This window comes from Talpa occidentalis, unplaced genomic scaffold (assembly GCF_014898055.3).
Source record: "Talpa occidentalis isolate TD23 unplaced genomic scaffold, MPIMG_talOcc4v2.1 talOcc4.5, whole genome shotgun sequence".
Classification (NCBI taxonomy): Eukaryota; Metazoa; Chordata; class Mammalia; order Eulipotyphla; family Talpidae; genus Talpa; species Talpa occidentalis.
Genome location: NW_023604861.1, coordinates 125,160,701 through 125,183,386, shown reverse-complemented (window position 1 = coordinate 125,183,386; position 22,686 = coordinate 125,160,701). Strand labels below are relative to the sequence as shown.

The 22,686-nt window shown below is 44.4% G+C and overlaps 1 protein-coding gene across 1 annotated transcript; it reads right to left on the bottom strand.

Annotated features, from left to right (window-relative positions):
- Nucleotides 1–77: 77 nt before the first annotated feature.
- On the bottom strand, nt 78–22,636 carry PPM1G (protein phosphatase, Mg2+/Mn2+ dependent 1G). The gene is made up of 10 exons (XM_037528328.1): nt 22,270–22,636; nt 5,761–5,830; nt 5,244–5,329; nt 4,214–4,346; nt 3,342–3,757; nt 2,695–2,829; nt 2,165–2,399; nt 1,675–1,804; nt 1,271–1,373; nt 78–690 (listed from the first exon to the last, which is right to left on the bottom strand). Exons 1-10 carry the CDS (start codon nt 22,387–22,389, stop codon nt 484–486), a joined length of 1,635 nt encoding a protein of 544 aa, XP_037384225.1. The 5' UTR covers nt 22,390–22,636; the 3' UTR covers nt 78–483.
- Between the last annotated feature and the right edge of the window lie 50 nt (nt 22,637–22,686).

Below are 22,686 nucleotides of genomic sequence, written 5' to 3'. Positions count from 1 at the left end.
GTGGGGTCAAGTCTTTTGCCAGAGTTCTCTGGGTGGCCCGGAATGGACTGCAGCAGAGAAAAAAGGACACCATGGGCACGATTAGGTTTTGGCCTTTAGTCTGAAAAAGTGTTGATTGAAAGTGTACAACAGAGAGCGGGTGCGAGCGGCTAGGGGCCATGGAGCCGCCAATAAAAAAGAATGTCCTTAAATAAAGTTCACAGAGTAAAAACCAGAACCACCAGTCCTTCCCTCCAACACAACAGCACAGGCACAGAACCGGTGATGAGCCTCAAGGAGCAAGGAGAAGGCTGGGGAGGACCGCAGAGGCTCCTGGGCTGCTGCGTGGAGGGTGAGCCCTCTTTGGAATGGGCTGAGGAAAACACCCAGCTCCTCCCTGCACACCTCATAACCACTGCTAAGGCTAAAGGAAAAAGACAAAACTCAGTCTCAGTTCCAGAGGGCTCAGAAAACAGTCTCGGTGGGCAGGGTTCTGGATAACTGCTAGTCCCGCTTGACCTTCTTCTTGCTGTCACTGTTGCCATTTTCTTCAGCCCCCTCAGTAGAGAGCACATCCTCCAGTTTCCGCTTGCTACTCTCTGGCTGAAGTTCTGCTGTGTTGCGGGGCTTGAAGCAAATGATAATGCAGGTCATGTTGTCACACCCTGTACCGTCCCCAGAAGTGTCCGGTGCCAGGCACTGATCCAACAGCTACAAAAAGCATGGGGAAGTTCAGTTTCAGAGTTTGAACACCTTCCTGGGCAACTAAAATCCCACAGGACTGGCCTTTCCTATAGAGTGCCAGAAGGAGAGGAATAGGCAAGAGGTATCACATACAGCCTACTTACTAGTTCATGGGGTATAAGGATAAGTCAAGGAAATGAGAAGGTGGAACTTTCTGATCAGGGTTTGGCACATATCAGTAATTAACACTACTCTGGTCAGCTCAGGTCAAAAGAGAAAACCTTGGGGCCTCCCTGGTTGCCTAAGGGTTAAGTCTCTGCGCTATCACCACTAAGCCCTCAGTTCAATCCCCAGCCAGGGAGCTAACACAAAGGGCACACATGACCTGCATATGACCTCTCCGGTCTCACCTGCTGCTCCCCTTAGCAGTGTATTTCAGTAAATCTGCCTCTTCTGCTTCCTATTCCATCTCTGGTGAGTCCTCTTAACCCCCTGTAGCTCTGACTTATACCCTAGTTGTTCTATGCAAAAAAGGAAAAAAAAAAAAAAAAAGGGAAAACCTTGGTTGTGCACACTAGACACCCTCTCTGCTCCACCCTAGACTCACCTCTTCCACAATGGATGACAATAACCGAAGTTCCCCATTTTCATCACGCTGGCTGATCTTTGATTGAATAAAGTCTATAACTTCCTGGCTGCTCATCACATTCCTGAGGTCAAAAACAATAGTTAGAATCTTCTTTAATCCCATACTTACTAAGGCAGAGTAGAGGAGCGTGAACAGAGATTATATTCAAGGCCAATGTAAACACCCACAGAGATTCTCAGGTCTACCTTGAGTTTAGGTTTTTGACTCCAAGATATCTGCCCAGGCTCTAACCCTACAACAGTTTGATAAAAGGAAGTAAAACAGCCATTACAGGGATGATAAAGCCGAAGCAATTCGGTGCCCTATAAGGAAGTAATGCTGCAGGGGAAAAAAAAGAATTTTAGGGCTCCACCAGTGCTCACCAGATGCCATCACATGCGATGACCATGAATTCATGGTCATCAGTGAGAGTCAGCACTTTGATGTCAGGAAGGGCTGAAATCATCTGTTCTTCAGGTGGCAAGTTCTTGTTTCTCTTGTAGAAGTGGTCTCCTAAAGTAAAGAAATGGTTAATGAGTAATTGGATACTTCCACAGATTTATTTGAGGCTGGTCAAGCCATGCCATTCACTTGCCTTCTTTACAAAGTTTTCATAATGGAATGGAATGGAGTCTGTCTGAGTCTGTCTAGTTTCAGCCCTGTCTTCAGGTTGCTAAAATTTAAGTCCTTAATCTACCTTCTTCATCATCCAAAAATGATACCTAGCTTACCTATTTCATAGAGATGTTTAAAGACGGGGAGTAGACACAAGACAGTACTTGAAAAGGTACAAGGGCTATAAAGTTGAAAGTTTCCATAAGTAGTCTGGAACAGAATAAGATTCCCAAAATCTTCCAGTTCCCCAGTCCTTACCAATGGCTCTGGAGAGGTTGAGGCCACCATTGACTCGCCCATCCATGGTGACCTTGCCACCAGCATTCTTGATGCGTGCTAGCTCCACTTCATCTTCTGGTTTGTGGTCATAGGACATGTCCAAAGCTTTGCCGGCCTCAGATACCACACAGCGAGAGTCTCCTGCATTGGCTACAATCAACTGCTTCCCTCGTATCAGAGCCACCACCGCTGTCGTACCACTATCAGAGCCAGGCTTAAGAGGAAGAAAGAGAACATCATGGGAGCTTCCAGACACAAGTTCCCCATTGGTGCTCCCCTCACTGTTTATCTATGCTTTCTCCTCCTCTCACTAGGACGCAATAAACAGGAGGAGCAGAGATTTAATATTTCCAGAGACTATAGCATACTCCCTCTCTTTCTGAGATAATTATACCCCTAAAATCTAGTTCCCTTGGCAGAATAACACCCCAAAATTGGGTGGGGGTGGGGTGGGAGGAACACCTGACTTTCAGTTTTTTTAAGATTCACTGTTCGTATTCCCCACTTACCTCCTCTTTGCCTTCCATCCCAGGCACCATCATCTCTTCCTCTTCCTCATCCTCTTCAGCCTCCTCAGTGTCATCCTCATCTTCTTCATTCTCTGCCTCTTCACTACTGTAGCCATCTTCTTCCTCACTGCATTCCTGCCAAAGGGATAATCTCAGATTGCTGATACTGGGGTGACTCCATGCCACCTTCCCCTCTAACTCATACGCAGAACCAAGAAGCCCTGACTCAACACAGGTCCTCAAAACACCGAAAGATACAACTATAAGATCATGATGGGAAACTGGGGGAGAGCAAAGATGGGTATAACTGATATACTGAATTGGACTTAGCAGGAAGCCTTGGACAAGGCCAGGACAATCAGTCAAAAGCACCTCCCAAACATGACCAGAAGATAAGTTGCCCAGAGAAGGAAAAACACAAATATCCAAAGCAACAACCACCATCCTCTTGTTCTCTTTCAGGGGGACAGACTCAAAGACCAGAACTAGACCTATTTATTACAGTATCAACAGAGAAGGAGGTGAGCGGGCTAGTGGTACCTAGTGGAGATAATGAATTCAAGAAAAATTAGAATACAGTGGGTACTGGGAGATGATGTCAAAATAGGAGAAGGAAAAGTCACCTGTCTGCCCCCACAGGCCCTTACCTCGCTGTCTTCCTCTTCCTCCTCGGCCTCATCTGATTCATCTTCACTGTCTTCAAAGAACTTGGACTTAGCAACTCGAGGCAGTTTGTCAGAAGCTGAAGAGCAGGAAGGCCCTGCCTCACCAGTGGGAGTGCCAGGTTCACCACCTTGGCCTGCCTCAGTTCCACGTTCCGAGTTAGAAGAAGGACCTGTGTGGGTCTTGGCTATGGGGCCATTTTCCTCTGAAGACATTTCCCTAGGTGGGTCCTCAGGTCCTGCTTCCCCATTGAGCCCCTGGGACCCTGGTTCCTCTCCTGTCCCAGCTCCAGATTTGCTGTGGGGAGCACCCTTGTGACAGTTCTGCCCGTAGCGTGTAAGAAGCTCTTCAATAGTCATGGTAGCCTCTTCATGCAGCAGGGCAGCTTCCTCATTGTCCACTGCAGGGAAAGGAATAAATCAGCACTCCCATGCCAGACTCCTTGTGGTATCCGTCCCAGTCACTACCACTGCAGGTCAATTTTCAACTTCCCACCACCTCTCACTCCAAAAGCGTCTCTCACTTATCAAATCTAAGAACACCCTATGCTTCATTTTCCTCAGGTAACACCTGCCTCAGTAGACTTCCTCTGGTCTTTTACTCCCTTCTTATTCAAGGCACATTAGTTACCATATTTTCCCATCACCTCTTTTTATTATTAGGTTGGACACCCTACTCTGGTTAAGGATGCAGGGAACCCACAGTGCTAGTCTAAGTCCACAGTCTAGGCTTAATGACTGCTGGTACAATCTTGGAAAAAGATGACACTATACTAGGCACTCAGCAAAGGCTATTTCTCACTCTCCTTTTCTCTCAATGTGAGGGAGGACTCTCACATTAAGGATGCTACACCCACCATCATCTTCATCAGCTACTTTCTCTTTTTCATCCTCATCCTCAGTGGGTCGGCCTGCAATCTGTGCTAGTTCCTTGATGACTTCCTCAGTGGTCAGTTTGGCATCAATAGCCAAGAAGGCATCTTCCAAAGCCTGAATATAAGCAAAATAGTATGAGTCAAGGGCAGGAAAAGTACACAGGTACAAGAAAAAGTTCCTGCATACAATCCTGGGCACAAGGATGGGATACAAATTAGTGTCATCTGCCACACTCCTACATAAATAAAAAACAATTCAGAGATATGGGACTATAGGAGAGCCCTAAAAAGGGCCAAGGGAGAATAAACTCATTTTAGCCTTAGAATTTTCAGTAAGAAGCTAGGAGAAGGGTCTGTCTGGTGGTGTAAGGGGTGAAGTCTCAGCACTATGAAGCCATTGGCAGCCATTGCAGTATGAGTTCGAAACCCGGCCAGGGAGCTAACCCACATGGCGCAGCAGACCTCTCCTGTCTCACCCGCTGCTCCCCTCAGCAGTGCATTTCAGTCAATCCACTTGTTCCGCTCTCCACTCTGTCTCTGGTGAATCCTCTCACCCCACCCCACCCTGCACCTCTGGCCTAAATCCCAGCTCTTGTATGCATAAATAAAATAAATCTTTTAAAAAAGAAAAAACAGGGCCTCCCTGGTGGTGCAGCGGGTTGAGCACAGCGCTATGAAGCTGTCCATAGCCTCTGCAGCATGGGTTTGATTCCCGGCCCGCCAGGGAGATTCCCACATGGCACGGCAGACCTCTCCTGTCACACCCACTGCTCCCCTCAGCAATGCTTTCAGTCTGTCTGCCTGTTCTGCTCCCCACTCTGTCTCTGGTGAATCCTCTCACTCTCCCGCACCTCTGGCCTGTACCCCAACTATTGTATAAATAAAAAATAAATCTTTAAAAAAAAAAAAAAGATAGAAAGGAAAAAACAGAAGCTAGGAGAAAGGAAAAGCCAAGGACTGGAAGACAAAGGAAAGACTACAGAAGTAGAATGCACAGTGTGGGAAGACACACCTTCTGTAGCTTGCCTTCTTTGTAGGCCTTCTGATCTTTGATGATATCAGGAAGATATTTGGCACAGTATAAGGCAACTTCCTCCCCTAGAAGAAAAGTAAGGTCACCCAGCGCACTGCTTCTCACACATGGACAAAAATGATGTATTTATGTGCCAAACTAGAGAAAACACCAAAGCTTGAAGAGAAGAACATCTCGGCATAACTGAAACCTATTTGGGAGATTCTGACTCAGAGAAGGAAATTCAGCACCCCTTTCATGGCTATATTAATATCCCTTGTCTTTTCTCCCCTATATACTTAAGTTCTCAGTAAATGTTAATGTAATAAGAGGCCTCATGCGTTAAAACAAGGCCTTGGTGACACTGTGAACCAATGTCCTATCCTGATGGGAAGAAGGAATGGCCCACAATCAGCACTAGGCAGAAAATACTATCTGAGAACCAGAACCCCGGAAAGGAAAAGAATAAGGACCTATTCTAGTCCTGGAAAGTCTGGGACTGATCTGCTAAGATTACCTCCATGTCCATCATACACAGAAAACATGGCTGTCTCACTGTCCAGCTCAGGAATACAGTTGTGTGCATCCTAGGAAAAAGAAGAGCATAATTAGCATTTCTCAATGCGGACATTCTTCCTTGTGCCCCTCACGCCATAAGGATTCCTTTACACCTAATTCTCACTACTTCTTCCCTGGTTGACTTATATGACCTAGAAATGAGAAATGAAAAAATAAGGACTATTCTTCCCCCATCCCCCAAAAAAGCAGCATCTAAATAAATTATCTAAAAGTTTAACTCACTCAAGACATTACCCTCAGGGTAGGCAGAGAATATATTTACAAAAAGAATAATCTTTCCAACAAATGTTATTAAAAGGTACTGTGTTGAGTACTTATTAAATAGAATTTACAGGACCTCCCTGGTGGCACAAGGGGTTAAGACACAACCTGTGGGGCTGTCCACAGCCACTGCAGCACGAGTTGGATCACCAGTCAGGGAGCTGCCCACATGGCGCAGCAGACCTCTCCTGGCTTGCCCGCTGCTCCCCTCAGCAGTATATTTCAGCCAGTCTGCCTGTTCTGTTCCCCACTCTGTCTCTGATGAATCCTCTCACTCCCCCACAATCTCTGGCCTGTACCTCAGCTCTTGTAAGCATAAATAAATAAATCTTTTAAAAAATTCTTTGTAAACTAGAATTTAATATATAAAGTATGCAAACTCTGCTCTGAAATTCAGCACTTGCTTCACATTTTTCTTCTCCATCCTTTTTCTCAATGAGAAACACCCAAAATAACGATTCATCTTAGTTTCTTATCTTCTCCTCTACTTGTTGAGGCTATGAAGCTCTATCATCACTTGGAATCACTCTACTTTATCTAGCCACTTCAATTTACCCCATGTGATCTCCAATCATGGATCTAACACTTGTCTTTCTTTCTCTCTGTCCTTTCCTGAGCCAGAGCCAAAGCATTTCAACACTGTCTCTTAGCATCGAGAAAAGTTCATCTAACCTGGTATAACCCGCCCAACTGCTTTCTTTACCCCTGAACCAGTCACTAAGTATTATTGCTGGATCACAAGATGTCATGAAATGTTGATTGCTGTCACTACTTGCATGCAGTTTTCCCTGTGTATGCTGTATGAATATTCTAATCACTAGCCAGCACAACCCTTTTCCACACTGTTCAAATTCTGTTACACTCCTTTCACGCTTAGCAGATAAACTAACCTTTCTTTACTTAGATCAAGATCATATTTATTTCAAGAACTATTTCATCTTCCCTGTTCTACCTCAAAATTCTCTCTAGCTTCATCTAACCTTTTCACTTCTGCCTCAAAAGCAGTATTTCCTCCTCTTTCTATATTAAATTCCTAATCTCAAACTCTTCTCCTTCAAGACCTTACAGAGCAGGCAACAACCTAAACAGCAATCCAAATAACCATTCTGTGAGCTTCATTCTCCCAATATTTGTATATAAACAACACAAACTGTGTCAGTTTTCCTAAAGGTTTTCTTGGGTCCTGTAAACAACAGTAGTTTGATACCTCTATAAGCCTGTCTCGATAGGATGTCCCTTCTCCACCTTTGATTTAAAATATATAAACAGGGCCTCCCTGGTGGCGCAGCGGTTGAGCGCTGGGTTGCGAAGCTGCCCGTGGCCTCTGCGACGCCGGTTCGATCCCCGGCTGCTCCCCGGCCACCAGAGGAGGGTCCCACATGGCGCGCAGACCTCTCCTGCCGCCCGCTGCTCCCCTCAGCAGTGTACTTCGGTCCTTCTGCCTGCTCTGCTCCCCGCTCTGGCTCTGGTGAATTCTCTCACCCTCCCACGCTTCTGACTGTACCCAGTGCATGTATAAACAAAACAAACAAACAAACAAATAAATAAAAACATGCCTCTATAAAAAAAAAATAAAATAAAATAAAATAAAATATATAAACAGGAACTCAGCAGTCTCAAAAAAACCAGAGCTTCCTTTATAGGTCTATTTCTGTTGATGGAATCTTAACTCCCAGGCAACACCTAATGCCAGCCCTCCTTGATTTCCTGGCTGTCGTCCACCATCCATCACTGAGTTCTGCTGAGTTATCCTTCATAACTTTGCCCCTAGATTATATGTTATTCTTTTTTTAAAAAAAAAAGATTTATTTATACAAGAACCGGAGTACAGGCCAGATGTGCAGGAGGGTGAGAGGATCCACCAGAGACAAAGCGGGGAACAGAACAGGCAGACTGACTGAAATACACTGCTAAGGGGAGCAGTGGGCAAGACAGGAGAGGTCTGCCGCGCCATGTTGGTTGTTCCGCGGCCAGCAGGGATTGAACCAGCACTGCAAAGGCTGCAGAGAGCTTCACAGTGCTGTGCTCAACCACCTGCACCACCAGGGAGGCCCTATGCCTTATTCTTTTTTTTTTTTTTTGAAGATTTATTTATTTATGCATACAAGAACTGGGGTACAGGCCAAAGGTGGGGGTGGTGGTGAAAGGATTCACCAGAGACAGTGCGGAATAGAACAGGCAGATCGACTGAAATACACTGCTGAGGGAAGCAGCGGGCAAGGCAGGAGAGGTCTGCTGTACCATGTGGGTCACCATCCTGGCCGGGGATCGAACTCATGCTGCAGTGGCTGCGGATAGCTTCATAGGTTGTGTCTTAAGCCCTTGCACCACCAGGGAGGCCCCCTACACTTTATTCTTAACAGTATTTTAATTCCACTCCTATCTGTGCTTGTTGCCCTCCTATAATTCAGCCTACATATATCTAGCTTCCAGATTAATCTAATATAACAACTTACTGTTAGACCCTTCAATGAATTCTTCTGCATATATTAAATCCATACCATTCACTAGACATTTAAGGCACTCAATCACTTCACCCATCCTTATAAACTGATCTATTCTCATCATTCCTCAAAAGAAATTATTCTTAATACCCACTCTATTCCCACAAAGTAGTAAGCATGCCTACCTAAGAATCTGTCCTCCTATCCTTTCTGCTAAAACTTTTTCATCCCTCACTTTTCTCATTTCCATTTATCTGTTATATGTGTTATACTCTCTCTCTCTTTCTCTCTCTCTCTTTTTTTTTTTTTTAATTTTCTAGAGGCATGTCTTATTTATTTATTTATTTGTTTGTTTGTTTTGTTGTACATGCACTGGGTACAGTCAGAAGCATGGGAGGGTGAGAGAATTCACCAGAGCCAGAGCGGGGAGCAGAGCAGGCAGAAGGACCGAAGTACACTGCTGAGGGGAGCAGCGGGCGGCAGGAGAGGTCTGCGCGCCATGTGGGACCCTCCTCCGGTGGCCGGGGAGCAGCCGGGGATCGAACCGGCTGCAGAGGCTGCAGGCAGCTTCGCAACCCAGCGCTCAACCGCTGTGCCACCGGGGAGGCCCCTCTCTCTCTTTTTTAAAGATTTATTTATTTATTTATTTTAATAGAGGCTTTATTTATTTATTTGTTTGTTTGTTTGTTTGTTTTGTTTATACATGCACTGGGTACAGTCAGAAGCGCGGGAGGGTGAGAGAATTCACCAGAGCCAGAGCGGGGAGCAGAACAGGCAGAAGGACCGAAGTACACTGCTGAGGGGAGCAGCTGGCATGGGACCCTCCTCCAGTGGCAGGGGAGCAGCCAGGGATCAAACCGGCATCGCAGAGGCCGCGGGCAGCTTCGCAACCCAGCGCTCAACCGCTGCGCCACCGGGGAGGCCCTAAAGATTTATTTATGGGGCCTCCCAGGTGGCACAGCAGGTTGAGCACAGCACTGTGAGGTTGTCTACAGCCTTTGCAGCGTGGGTTCGATTTCTGGCCAGCCAGGGAGATTCCCACATGGTGTTGCAGACCTCTGCTGTCACGCCCACTGCTCCCCTCAGCAGTGCTTTCAGTCCTTCTGCCTATTCTGCTCCCCACTCTGTCTCTGGTGAATCTCTCACTGTCCTGCGCCTCTGGCCTGTACCCCAGCTATTGCATAAAAAAAAAAAAATCTTAAAAAAAAAAAAGATTTATTTATGCATACAAGAGCTGGGGTACAGGCCAGAGGTGTGCGGGGGCGGGGGGGTGGTGAGAGAATTCACCAGAGACAGAGTGGGGGAACAGAACAGGCAGACTGACCGAAGTACACTGCTCAGGGGAGCAGTGGGCGAGTCAGGAGAAGTCTGCTGTGCCATGTGGGTAGCTCCCTGGCCAGGGATCAAACTCGTGCTGCAGAAGCTGCTGACAGCTTTATAGGTTATGTCTTAACCCCTTGTGCAAACAAAGAGACCCTATACTCTTTTAAGATCCGGTCTCACTACACCCAAGAGATAGTTCTCAATCATACCAATAATCATTCCCTCTTCTAAACTCTCTTAGTATTTATTGCCTCTACCAATAACCTGGCACTCAACATATGCCATATTATTAGCCAACACTCCAAGGGAGAGGGAATCTCAGATCCAAAACTAGATTGTTTACTAACAAGAAAGTGAAGATTGTCTTAAAGTTCTTTATAGCTCTGGGGCCTAACACTGTACATATTCTGCAACATAGTAGAATATTTGCTTATGATGATGCATTTCTATTTGCTTCAGCAGATCACCTGAAAGGTATCTATCATAGAATAATAGGTATTAGGATACCTATTATACTATGTATCATAACACAACAACCACTGAGAAGAAGAAATGACTCAGAATACACAAGTGACCTGAGTCAGGGCACTTAGGCCTTGCCTTACTAAATTATACATGCCACATTCCTGACTCACCTTCCAGAAAACCAATGGATCTGTATTAATAAAGGGCCTTCCTAATGTCAATCTGCTAAGATTATAAATACATCCATAGAGTTCCTGTGTCACTGGATCAACCATTTAGATTTATTTTTTTTAAAAGATTTATTTATTTATTTATACAAGAACTAGGGTACAGGCCAGAGGTGTGGGGAGTAAAAGGATTCACCAGAGAAAGTGGGGAACAGAACAGGCAGACTGACTGAAATACACAGCTGAGGGGAGCAGCGGTCGCGACAGGATAGGTCTGCTGCGCTATGTTGGTAGCTCCCTGGCAGGCCAGGGGCTTGAACTCATGCTGCCGAGGCTGTGGATAGCTTCACAGTGCTGTGCTTAACCCCTTGCACCATCAGGGAGGCCCCATTTAGATTTATGATACATAAATTTAAGTCTTTACAAATCAAGATAAAAGATATGAAGGTGGTTGGGAAGGGAGTTTATGTTTTTGGTTTTAAAAAGTCACATATTTACTGGGGCCTCCCTGGTGGTACAAGGGATTAAGACGCAACCTATGAAGCTCAGTACAGCCACTACAGCACAAGTTCGATCCCTGGCCAGGGAGGTGACCCACATGGCGCAGCAGACCTCTCCTGACTCGCCCGCTGCTCCCCTCAGCAGTGTATTTCAGTAGATCTGCCTGTTCTGTTCCCCACTGTCTCTGGTGAATCGTCTCACCCCAAAAAAAATTCTAGCCTGACCCCGGTTCTTGTATGTATAAATAATCTTTAAAAAAAAAAAAATCACATATTTACTATCTGACTTAAAAAATTATTGTGGGCCTCCCTAGGGGCACAAGGGGTTAATAAGTCTCAGCACTAGGGAGCTATCCGCAGTGGGCAGGAGTGTGATTCCCAGCCAGGGAGCTGATCAACATTGGGTAGAAGACCTCTCCCTTCTTTCCCCCTGCTCCCTCAGCAGTGTGCTTCAGTCAATCTGCCTGTTCTGCTCCCCACTTTGTCTCTGGTGAATCCTCTCACCTCCCACACCTCTGGCCTACACCCCAGCTCTTGTATGCATAAAAAAATCTTAAAAAAAAAGTAAAAAAATATTTGCATGTATAACTGACAAAAGTAAAATACTATAATCAGTGAGTATATATCATGGAAGCAGAAGAGAATCTTTTCCTTGTTTTTTTTTTAATCTAAGGAATTCTTTATTTCTAGTTTAGGGAAGGATAATGTAAGTTTTGGATATGCAATAGTAATAATAACTGTAATAATAAAAAAACTTTCCTTTCTGAAGCAATTTGGCTCTTAAAATCATGGTTATTGGGCCTTCCTGGTGGCACAGGGGTTAAAGTCTCAGAACTATCAAGCTATCACTAGCCACTGCAGCATGAGTTCAATCCCCTGGCCAGGGAGCTAAGGCACATGGCTCAGCAGACCTCTCCTGTCTCGCCCATTGCTCCCCTCAGCAGTGTATTTATTTCAGTAGATCTGCCTGTTCTGCTCCCTTCTCTGTCTCTGGTGAATCCTCTCACCCCACCCCACCCTAGTACGCTTGGCCCACACCCCAGTTCTTGTATGCATAAACAAACAAAAATAAATCTTTTTAAAAAATTGCAAATGAGTATAAATTAGATACAAATTAACTTTTTAATAAATGTTTATTATAACATCTTACTATGTGCCTACACATCTGGAAACAATGGCTTTAAACTCTTAGTTAGTTCACAACTGATAGCTCTGCAGCATTTGAATTATTCCCCCTAAAATTCACCACCTAGGGGCCTCCCTGGTAGCACAAGGGGTTAAGATGCAGCACTCTGAAGCTATCCACAGCCACTGCACGACGAGTTCGATCCCCAGCCTGGGAGCTGGCCCACATGGTGCAGCAGACCTCTCCTGTCTCACCCACTGTTTCTCTCAGCAGTGTATTTCAGTCAGTCCACCTGTTCTGTTCTCCACTGTCTCTGGTGAATTCTTTCACACACACACATGCGCGCACACACACACATACACACAGAGGCATGGACCCCAGTTCTTGTAGGCATAAATATTTTTAAAATTATTTAAAAAAATAAATTAAATAAAATTCACCACCTAGTCTAGTGGCCACATAACATAAGCTAAATCATTTCTCATGTCCTCAAAGATCTTGCAACTGGACTGATATTTCATTTTGTAGGAATTTGACATTGTTTGGGAGACTTTTCCTGTACAAAGCAGTTATTTCACCTCCAGGTAATCATTCATAAGCAACTATTCACAAATAAGATGAATAAAACCTAGAATTACTCTCCATAAAAGCATAGTCCACTTATTTACACTTCACTTAGAAGTAGCTATCATCTTTTACTTTCTATCTGTAAGCTTTATCCAATCAACACAAATAACCCCTTAATCCCATTGCAACTTCTTAAAAGGTTGCTGACATTTGGGCCAATATAACCATGGCTTTTCTCTTAAAAGGTGGGTTATTTATAATCCCACCATTATGATATATTCTAACCCAGGAATGACTATCAGATCTGTAGTTCTCACTGTACCCTGTACACCCTTTACATGGAAAAGGTTCATATTGGGAAATTTTAAAAGTCTTCTGGTACAATGACTATTTCACTATTTAACACTTTTTAATCCAATTTCTTTTTGTAGCACCCTCAACTTTAAGACAGATACCACTGTGCTATAGACTGAATATCTATGTTCTACTAAAGATCAGATACTGAAACATAATCCCAATAATGATGGTATTTGGAGGCAGGCTAGTCTAGGAGGCAATTAAGTCCTGAGGAAGGAGCCCTCATGAATGAAGTTAGTAACCTGGTGAAAGAGACCCCAGAGAGAGCTCCCTTGCCATCTGAAGACACAACTAGAAGACAGCTGTCTATGAACCAGACAGTCCTCACAGATAATCTTGATTCTGGGACTTCCCAGTAGGGTCTCAAAAAGATAGCCGTATACCCATGTTTATAGCAGCTTTACTTACAATAGGCAAAACGTAAAAATCATTGTATGCATACATACAACTCATCATTAAGAAGGAAGAAAATTCGGTTATTAAAGGAAAAAAAGGGTGAAATTTTGCCATTTAAAACAACATGGATGGAACTGGAGGGGATTATGCTCAGCAGAAATAAATCAGAGGGAGGGCCTCCCTGGTGGCGCAGCGGTTGAGTGCTGGGCTGTGAAGCTGTCCGCAGCCTCTGCAGCGCCAGTTTGATCCCAGGCGGCCAGGTGAGGGTCCCACATGGCACGCAGACCTCTCCTGCCACCCGCTGCTCCCCTCAGCATTGTACTTCGTCAGTCTGCCTGCTCTGCTCCCTGCTCTGGCTCTGATGAATTCTCTCACCCTCCCGCGCTTCTGACTATACCCAGTGCTTGTATAAATAAATGAGAAGAAAGAAAAGAAAGAAAAGCAAGAAAGCAAGCAAGAAAGAAAGAAATCAGAAGGAGAAATACAAGTACCAGAAGATTTCATTCATATGTGCAGTATAAAGAAACAAAGCAAAGAAACAGATCAAAACAAAGCCTAGAAATATGACTGCAGGGCCTCCCTGGTGGCGCAAGGGGTTACGCACAGCACGATGAAGCTATCAGCAACCTCTGCAGCAAGAGTTCGATCCCCGGCTGGCCAAGGAGCAAATCACATGGCATAGCAGACCTTCTCCTGTCTCGCCCACTGCTCCTCTTAGCAGTGTATTTCAGTAGATCTGCCTGTTCTGCTCATCACTCTGTCTCTGGTGAATCCTCTCACTTCCCCGCACCTCTGGCCTGATCCCCAGTTCTTGTGGGGGAGGGAGAAAGGTGGGGAGCAAGGGTGGAGCATTATTGATGCTTTGATGGTCGATGTGGTGTAGTTACATTGAAGTGTGAACCTATACCCTACAACTCACAATACTGTAAAGCAACATTACCTCAATACAAAAAAAAAAAGTTTAATTAAAAGTACAAAGAAAAAAAAGGAAGGAAACTCATATGCAAGCTACACAATATGAACCCAAGGACATCATGTTAAGTGCTATCTGTCTTTATGAGCTACCAAGAATAGTCAAATTCAGAGACAGAAAGTAGAAAGGTGATTGTCAGGGGTTAGGGGAGGAGCAATGAGGAGTAGTTTAATGGGTAGAGAGTTTCAGTTTTGCAAGATGAAAAGAGTTTTGGAGATTGGTCACACAACAATGTGTATATACTCAGTACTACTGACATGTGAATTTAAAATGTTTAAGGTGGCAAATTTTAGTATTTTACAATTAATTGTATTTTACAATTAAAAAATAAACTTTTCACAAAGAAAAGTCCAGTCTCAAATGACCTTCTACCCAATGTTTAAAGAACTAATATAAAATCTTCATAAACGCTCCTAAAATATAGAAGACTCATGACTTTCCAACTTATTCAATGAGGTCAGTATTACCCCTCATACCAAAACCAGACAGATATCACAAGAAATCTAAAGACCAGTATCTCTTATGGATATAGGCATAAAAATCATCAACAAAATAGTAACAAATTGAATCCAGGAACATAAAAAAGGGATATACACCATGGTCAAGTGGGATTTATGTACCAAAACAATGCAAGATTAATTTAACACATTAAAAAACCAATTAGGGCCTCCCAGGTGGTGCAAGGGGTTAAGATGCAACCTCTGTAGCAATCCGCAGCCACTGCAGCATGAGTTCGATACCCGGCCAGGGAGCTACCCACATGGCGCAGCAGACCTCTCCTGTCTCACCCGCTGCTCCCCTCAGCAGTGTATTTCAGTAGATCTGCCTGTTCTGTTCCCCACTCTGTCTCTGGTGAATCCTCTCCCCCACCCCATGCCTCTGGCCTGTACCCCAGTTCTTGTATACATAAATAAATCTTTTAAAAAGTGTTTAAAAAATAACTTAAAAAAAAAAAAACAATTAATGTGATATGCCACAAGGCCAAAACGACATAATCATCTCAATAGAAGAAAAAGTTTTGACACAATCCAATACCCATTCATAATAAAACTCAACAACGCAGAAATAAAAGTAAACTCCCTCAACCTGATAGAACATACCTAAGAAAAAACTACAGTTGACATCATACTTAATGGTTAAAGACAACACTTTGGGCCTCCCCGGTGGTGCAGCGGTTGAGCGCTGGGTTGCGAAGCTGCCCGCAGCCTCTGCAGCACTGGCTCGATCCCCGGCTGCTCCCCGGCCATTGGAGGAGGGTCCCACATGGCGCGCAGACCTCTCCAGCCGCCCACTGCTCCCCTCAGCAGTGTACTTCACTCCTTCTGCCTGCTCTGCTCCCCACTCTGGCTCTGGTAAATTCTCTCACCCTCCTGCGCTTCTGACTGCGCCTAGCGCTTGTATAAATAAATAAATAAAATAAATCTTTTTTTTTTTTTTTTAACTAACTAAATAAATAAATAAAGACAACACTTTCCCCTTAAGATCAGGAGTGAAACAAGGATGGCTACCCTCATCACATTTATGCAGCACTGTACAGATGTTCTAGTCAGGACAATTAAGAAAAAGAAATAAAAGCCATTTAGATGGGAGAAGAGGAAATAAAACTAGAAAAAGACATAAAAAGACAACTCCTTAAAAAAGGATCTAAATAAGCATTTCTTCAAAAGGCCAAATCTCCAAAGATATATAAATGACACAAGAAGGTGCTCAAACATCCTAAGTCATCAGGAAAATACAATCAAAAGCACACTGGATAACCATTTTTACAGCCGCTAATATGGCTAAAATAAAAAAAGATGAGATAATAACAAGTGTCAGGAGGATGCAGAGATATTAAGACCCTCAGATATTGCTGGTGGGATGTAAAATAGTGGAAAATCATTGGGCAGTTCCTCAAAATGCTAAACATGGAACTACTACATGACCCAAAAATTCTACTTTGTACACTCAAGTGAAAAGAAAACTTATTTTCACACACAAAATTCAGAAAATTATTATTCATAATAGCCAAAATGTGGAAATCTAATATCCATCAACTGATGGATAAATAAAATAACCATAGCGGAATATTATTCAGCCATAAAAAAGGAATGAGTACCAAATGATTCATGATACAACATGCAAAACAGAAAAATATTGCTTAGTAACAGAAGTTAACCTAAAATGTGACATTTATGATCCCACTTATATGTAATGTTCAGATTAAACAAAAACCCATAAAAATTAGTGGTTGTCAGGGATTTGGTGAGGAGGGATAGGGGTTACTGTTAATGATCACCAGATTCCCTTGGGGGGGGTATAAAAATCTAAAATTGACAGTGGTGATGACAGCTATACAAGTCTGTGAATATACTAACGGAACACTAAATAGTACGATATCTAAATTATATCTCAATAAAGTTTAAAAAGGGTCCTGTATATACATTTTCAATGCTATGTAGTAGGTCTCCACTTTACAATTAGTTTGCTATATGATCAAATCACTTTACGAGTCCTTCCTATTAAAATATGTAATGTTCACATTATGACTGCTGCCAACTAGACCATGTAAGTGGGACATGTGAATAACTGTTAGGATATGAGCCAATCAAGGCACATTTATCCACACAACACTCTTTTATCACAGGGGTTCATGTTTTTGTTTTTTTTTTAGTATAGAAATGCTTTTTGTGGGGCCTCCCTGGTGGCACAAGAGGTTAAATAACAGCACTATGAAACAATCTGTAGCTACTGCAGCACAAGTTAGATTTTTGGCCAAGGAGGTGACCCACATGGCATAGCACCTGCTGCTCCCCTCAGCAGTGTATTTCAGTCAATCCACCTGTTCTGCTCCCCACTCTGTCTCTAGTGAATCCTCTCACCTTCCCGAACCTCTCGCCTACACCCCAGCTCTTGTATGCATAACTAAATAAATCTTTAAAAAAAAAAACAAAAAACCCAGGCCTCCCCTGGTGGCACAGCAGTTGAGCGCTGGGCTGCAAAGCTGCCTGAAGCCTCTGCAGTGCCGGTTCAATCCCTGGCCGCCAGGCGAGGGTCCCACATGGCACGCAGACCTCTCCTGCTGCCCACTGCTCCCCTCAGCAGTGTACTTGGGTCTTTCTGCCTGTTCTTCTCCTGGCTCTCGCCCTGTTGAATTCTCTCACTCTCCCGCACTTTTGACTGTACCCAGTGCTTGTATAAATAAATAAATCTTTAAAAAAAAAAAAAAGCACAATGATGGTGTAAAAGTTTGTGAATTGGTACAAGAATGGTTTTTTCTACACATCTCATTAGCAAATGTTAAGTGATTCTAAAGTAACCTTTTCCATTTTAAGTTACTTATTTTTAATTTCATCCTTTTAATGTAAAAAATAATGTTTTTTATTGTTAATCAGTTGCGTGTAAACTTAATTACACACCACACCAAATTTTTTAAATGATGCCATTTTAGAATAAATTATGGAGTATCAACGTATTATCAAGTTAATGTTATATTTTCATATATGATCACATCTATAGAACAGGTTATATGATTAAACAAAAAAATTCCACTGGACTCAATACTCAGTCTACAGTATGCCATTAAATATCAGCAATGCTTTGAAGTTCAATTCTAAAGATTTATGCTTCCAGACAGCATAAAATTAATGACAGCTTTACTGATTAGTTAAATTTCTACACTCAAACTCTTAATCCTCAAAGTACAATTCCAAAATGATAACCCAATAGAGGGTCAGGGTTGGAAAGGTAGTAGTAACAACTTCTAGGGGGCTGGGCAATAGAAATAATTTATGTATGACATTCTTGAAATCTCTATGAACAAGTTCTGATGGTAACTTCCAATCACTTGAGAATTTATAGGGGAATAATACTGTAGAAAATAATTTTTCCATATTCATGAGCATACATTTGATATCATACTATTTGATATCATACTATACGCTATCATACTATTTGATCTCATACTATCTTTGAATTATGAATAGGTACTGAACACTAATCAAGCAAAAGGAATACTCTTGTAAAAGTTACTTAACTGCATTCTAGACAAAGGAATTTTGATCTGGTTCAGTAAATTAAAAGCGTCTTTAACTAAAATGATGAAACACTTTAGATTGGATAATAAATGCTCTTCAGGCTCTCTCTCAAATGGAACCTCATATCACGCTTAGAGTATTTCATTTTATATTTTCCCCCATTAACATAGTGATTGAAACTGTCATGCAGATATCTTGAGAATAATCTGCTCCACATTTTTTATATTCAATTCTAGGTGACCCTCTCAGGCCATCAACTGAATCAGCTTCAATAAGGCAACAAGTAGCTAACCAACTCAAAATTACATATGCTCTAGGAATTTATACTGTCTTTAAAGTGGGGGAGGATAATCAATGAAAAAATCCTAACTTGCTATAAAAAGCAATTTTGTCACTTCCAAAGAACTTCAACCAGGGCCTCCCCGGTGGCGCCCCACATGGCGCGCAGACCTCTCCTGCCGCCTGCTGCTCCCCTCAGCAGTGTACTTCGTCAGTCTGCCTGTTTTGTTCTCCGCCCTGGCGAATTCTCTCACCCTCCCGCGCTTCTGACTATACCCAATGTTTGTATAAATAAAAATAAATAAATCTTTAAACAAACAAACAAAAAAAAAAGAACTTCAACCAAAAATTAAAAGTACTCTTTTCCCTTTTAAGACTACATCAGGGCCTCCCCGGTGGCGCAGCAGTTGAGCGCTGGGTTGCGAAGCTGCCTGCAGCCTCTGCGGCACCAGTTCGATCCCCGGCTGCTCCCCGGCCACCGAAGGAGGGTCCCACATGGTGCGCAGACCTCTCCTGCCGCCCGCTGCTCCCCTCAGCAGTGTACTTCGGTCCTTCTGCCTGCTCTGCTCCCCGCTCTGGCTCTGGTGAATCCTCTCACCCTCCCGTGCTTCTGACTGTACCCAGTGCTTGTATAAATGAAACAAACAAACAAACAAACAAACAAATAAATAAAAACATGCCTCTATTAAAAAAAAAAAAAAAAAAGACTACATCAACCGGGCCATCCCGGTGGCGCAGCAGTTGAGCGCTGGGTTGCGAAGCTGCCCGTAGCCTCTGCAGCGCTAGTTCGATCCCCAGCTGCTCCCCGGCCACTGGAGGGGGGGGTCCCACATGGCGCGCAGACCTCTCCTGCCGCCCGCTGCTCCCTTCAGCAGTGTACTTCGGTCCTTCTGCCTGCTCTGCTCCCCACTCTGGCTCTGGTGAATTTGCTCACCCTCTCGTGCTTCTGACTGTGCCCAGTGCTTGCATAAATAAACAAACAAACAAACAAACAAATCTTAAAAAAAAAAAAAAGACTACATCAACCAAAACTGTTTGCAAATTGAGCTTCTCATGAGCCAGGAAAATCTCAGAGCTTTTCTTATCTATTTCACAAGTACCCTTCCACAATCTACCTCTTAAACCCCAAAATACATACCTCAAACCAGCTTGAGGGTCCCTCCAAAACATGGAAAAGGAAGAAGGGAAGCGATTCATTACCCTGCCTGAAAACAACCCAGTTTCACAGCAAAGGGGGTTGGGGAAAGGTAGAAAGTATAAAATGCCAGCTATTGCTAGTTCTCATCCTTGCCTCCAAAGGGTTTGTAAAATAGTACTTAGGCTGAATCTGTGTGTCAGGATTTTAGCAACATTTGTAAGGTATACAGGTATACCTTACAAACTTACCTCAACTGAATCATTAGAACCAAGCAAATGAAGTCAAGAGACTTAATAAATTGGTGGAATTAAGCTCTAAAAGTTAACAGGAGTACACTTCATTAAAAGATAAGATTCTCTTAAGAGGCCTGAAGTCATAGTTATTTTCTTGCCATTGCAAAGAAACTATGTTGTACTTTGGGGGAGAAAGGAAACAAAGTCAGAAGGTGAAGTATCAATGAAGCAGAACAGAATCCCAAACAGGACTCAGAGAGGATTAGGCTAATTTAACTATTCAAAACTAAGGTAAATTCAGAACAATCTATTAGAAAGATTTAAAAACCCTAAGTGGTTACCTCTCAGGTGGATGATTATGGATCTAAGGAATAGTCTACCAAGATCTCTACAAACCAATCAGCCCCTGATGGAAAAAACACATTTTCTAATTACCAAAAGAGAAACCAAAAATAAAGGGAAATATCTTGCAGAAAAGCAACAAACAGCATAGAATCACTGAGTAAATGACTTGGAACTGAATAGACAAGCAACCCAACTCATAAAGAAAACTAGAAAGATGAGTACCCCCTCCCCAAAAGGGGGGAAACCACCATAGAGAAGAAAGGGGGCAATATTTCCATATTTTTGTGAAACCTGAAGGAAGTCTTCCAGTCACCTCAAATCTCATATTAACAAAAAATGTCATAGATGTGGAATGTCCAAATTATCAATGAACAAATCCCAGTCTGACAATAATGTTCTCCTTTTGAATCTATATCCAGATATTTCTAACAATTACATCCTCCAGGCCCCCAGGACACTTGCTCCATACTGTGCACCACAATGAAATAGGAATGCTATACTTTAGTTTACCCAGATGACAACATCATCTAGCAAACAGCTTGAATCATTTCATCCTACAGATCTTTCCACCAGGCACAAGTGTCCTAATCTTTCTGGGACTCAATTTCTGAGCTGTAAAATGTGGGAGCTAAAATAGATGCGATAAACTATACGATCCCCTCTATTCTTGAAATTGCATACTTAAGGACACAAGTGTTTAAAAGTTTTGCTGTAGGTATAAATTTTCAGCATGAGATCATCTCAGTTTATGCTGTCATTCCAGAGCTAACCACAGGGAGGAGCGAGGGATTTGAAGAGACATTCCCAAGGGAGACTACTTGGCTGTTAGCTGAAGCCCACCTAGGACGTGCATAAACCCTCAATCTCAGACATAATTCGAGCATCTTCCTGGCCTCTCTGCCGATATCTCACAACACTCCTCACAATGCCACTTACATTTCTTTCTCACTTTCCTTCCTACCACACTTTCCCCTGCTCTCCTTTGTATTATAATTTCACATCCATTTTGCCCCAAAGTCTATCCAGACTTTTTTCTCTCCCCCCTTTTATTTATCTCGAGTGGATTTTCTACAAAAGGGAACCAATGCTCTTTAAGTTAAGGCTAAACGTTTATTGAAAATCAAGGAAACTACGAACTACCACAACCCAGGCAAATGGTACGCGTTAAGTTTTAGAAAAATCCCGAGGGCGGGGAGGGAGGAGGGGGTGGGAATACGCTTGCAGAATAAAAAGAAACTATAGCGATCGACACCGTCCAAGTTCCCAAAGACCGTAAAAGATCCCGAAGAGAAACCAAACGAGTGACAATTCTTGGAGGGCAGGTCGAGCCTCAGAAACGAAGACCAGGGCCGAGCAACTGAGCGTAAAGAATTTGAAGTACACGCTTTGCCCGGGCTTCCCGCACTGTCAAACTCCTCGCCCATCGAGACCTCGCACGCCGCATTTTTTTTAAGTACAGTCATTCACACCCATTCGCCTCTTCCTTGCAAAAATAAATGAACAAATAGTCCCTCTTTTCATCTTCACTCCCACACTAAACCTCACGCCGTTTACGAGCCCGGAGGGCTGGGCTGGCTCGCGAGGATGGCGCGAAGGCGCGGGGCGAGGGCGCCCGGCGGGCGGAAGGCGGCTCTCCCCACATGGCCCAGCCTCGCCGCCCCGGCGGCCCCGGCGCACGGCCCCGGGCCCTGGCAGCTTCCTCGGGGGCCCGGCCCCGCGCTCGCAGCCGCCCCCCAAGCTGCCGCCGCGGCCGCCGGCTCTCGATGCGGACCCTTCCCGGGGATGCCCCCTCCCCCGCTCCGGTGCCCCGGCGGGTTCCCGCCCTGCGAGGCCAGCCCGCGGGCCCCCCCGCCTCACCTCCATGGAGACGCGCCAGCCTTGCATGGCGGAGAAGCCGTAGGGCAGCGGCAGGCGCGGGGCGCCGACCCCGTCCCCGGAGCACTTCACCGTGTTGGGCTGAGAGAGGTAGGCACCCATGGCGGCGGCGGGCCGGCGGCCCGGGGGGCAGGCGAGCGGGGCGGGACCCGTGCCGGCGCCGGAGCCGGAGCCCCGGGGGCGCGCGTGGCAGGAGCGGGCCCGCGGCGCGGCCGACGCAAGGTGCCGGTGAAAGGCGCGAGGCCGGCCAGGAGGCGGTAACGGGACGGAGCTGCGAGGGAGCGGAAGCGGAAACGGCGCCCTGCAGACCCCGCCCGGCCGGCGCGGCGCGGCGCGGCGCAGCGGGCGGTCATTTCCTTAGCAACTCGCCCCGCCCGCGGGCACAACGGCCCGCCCAAC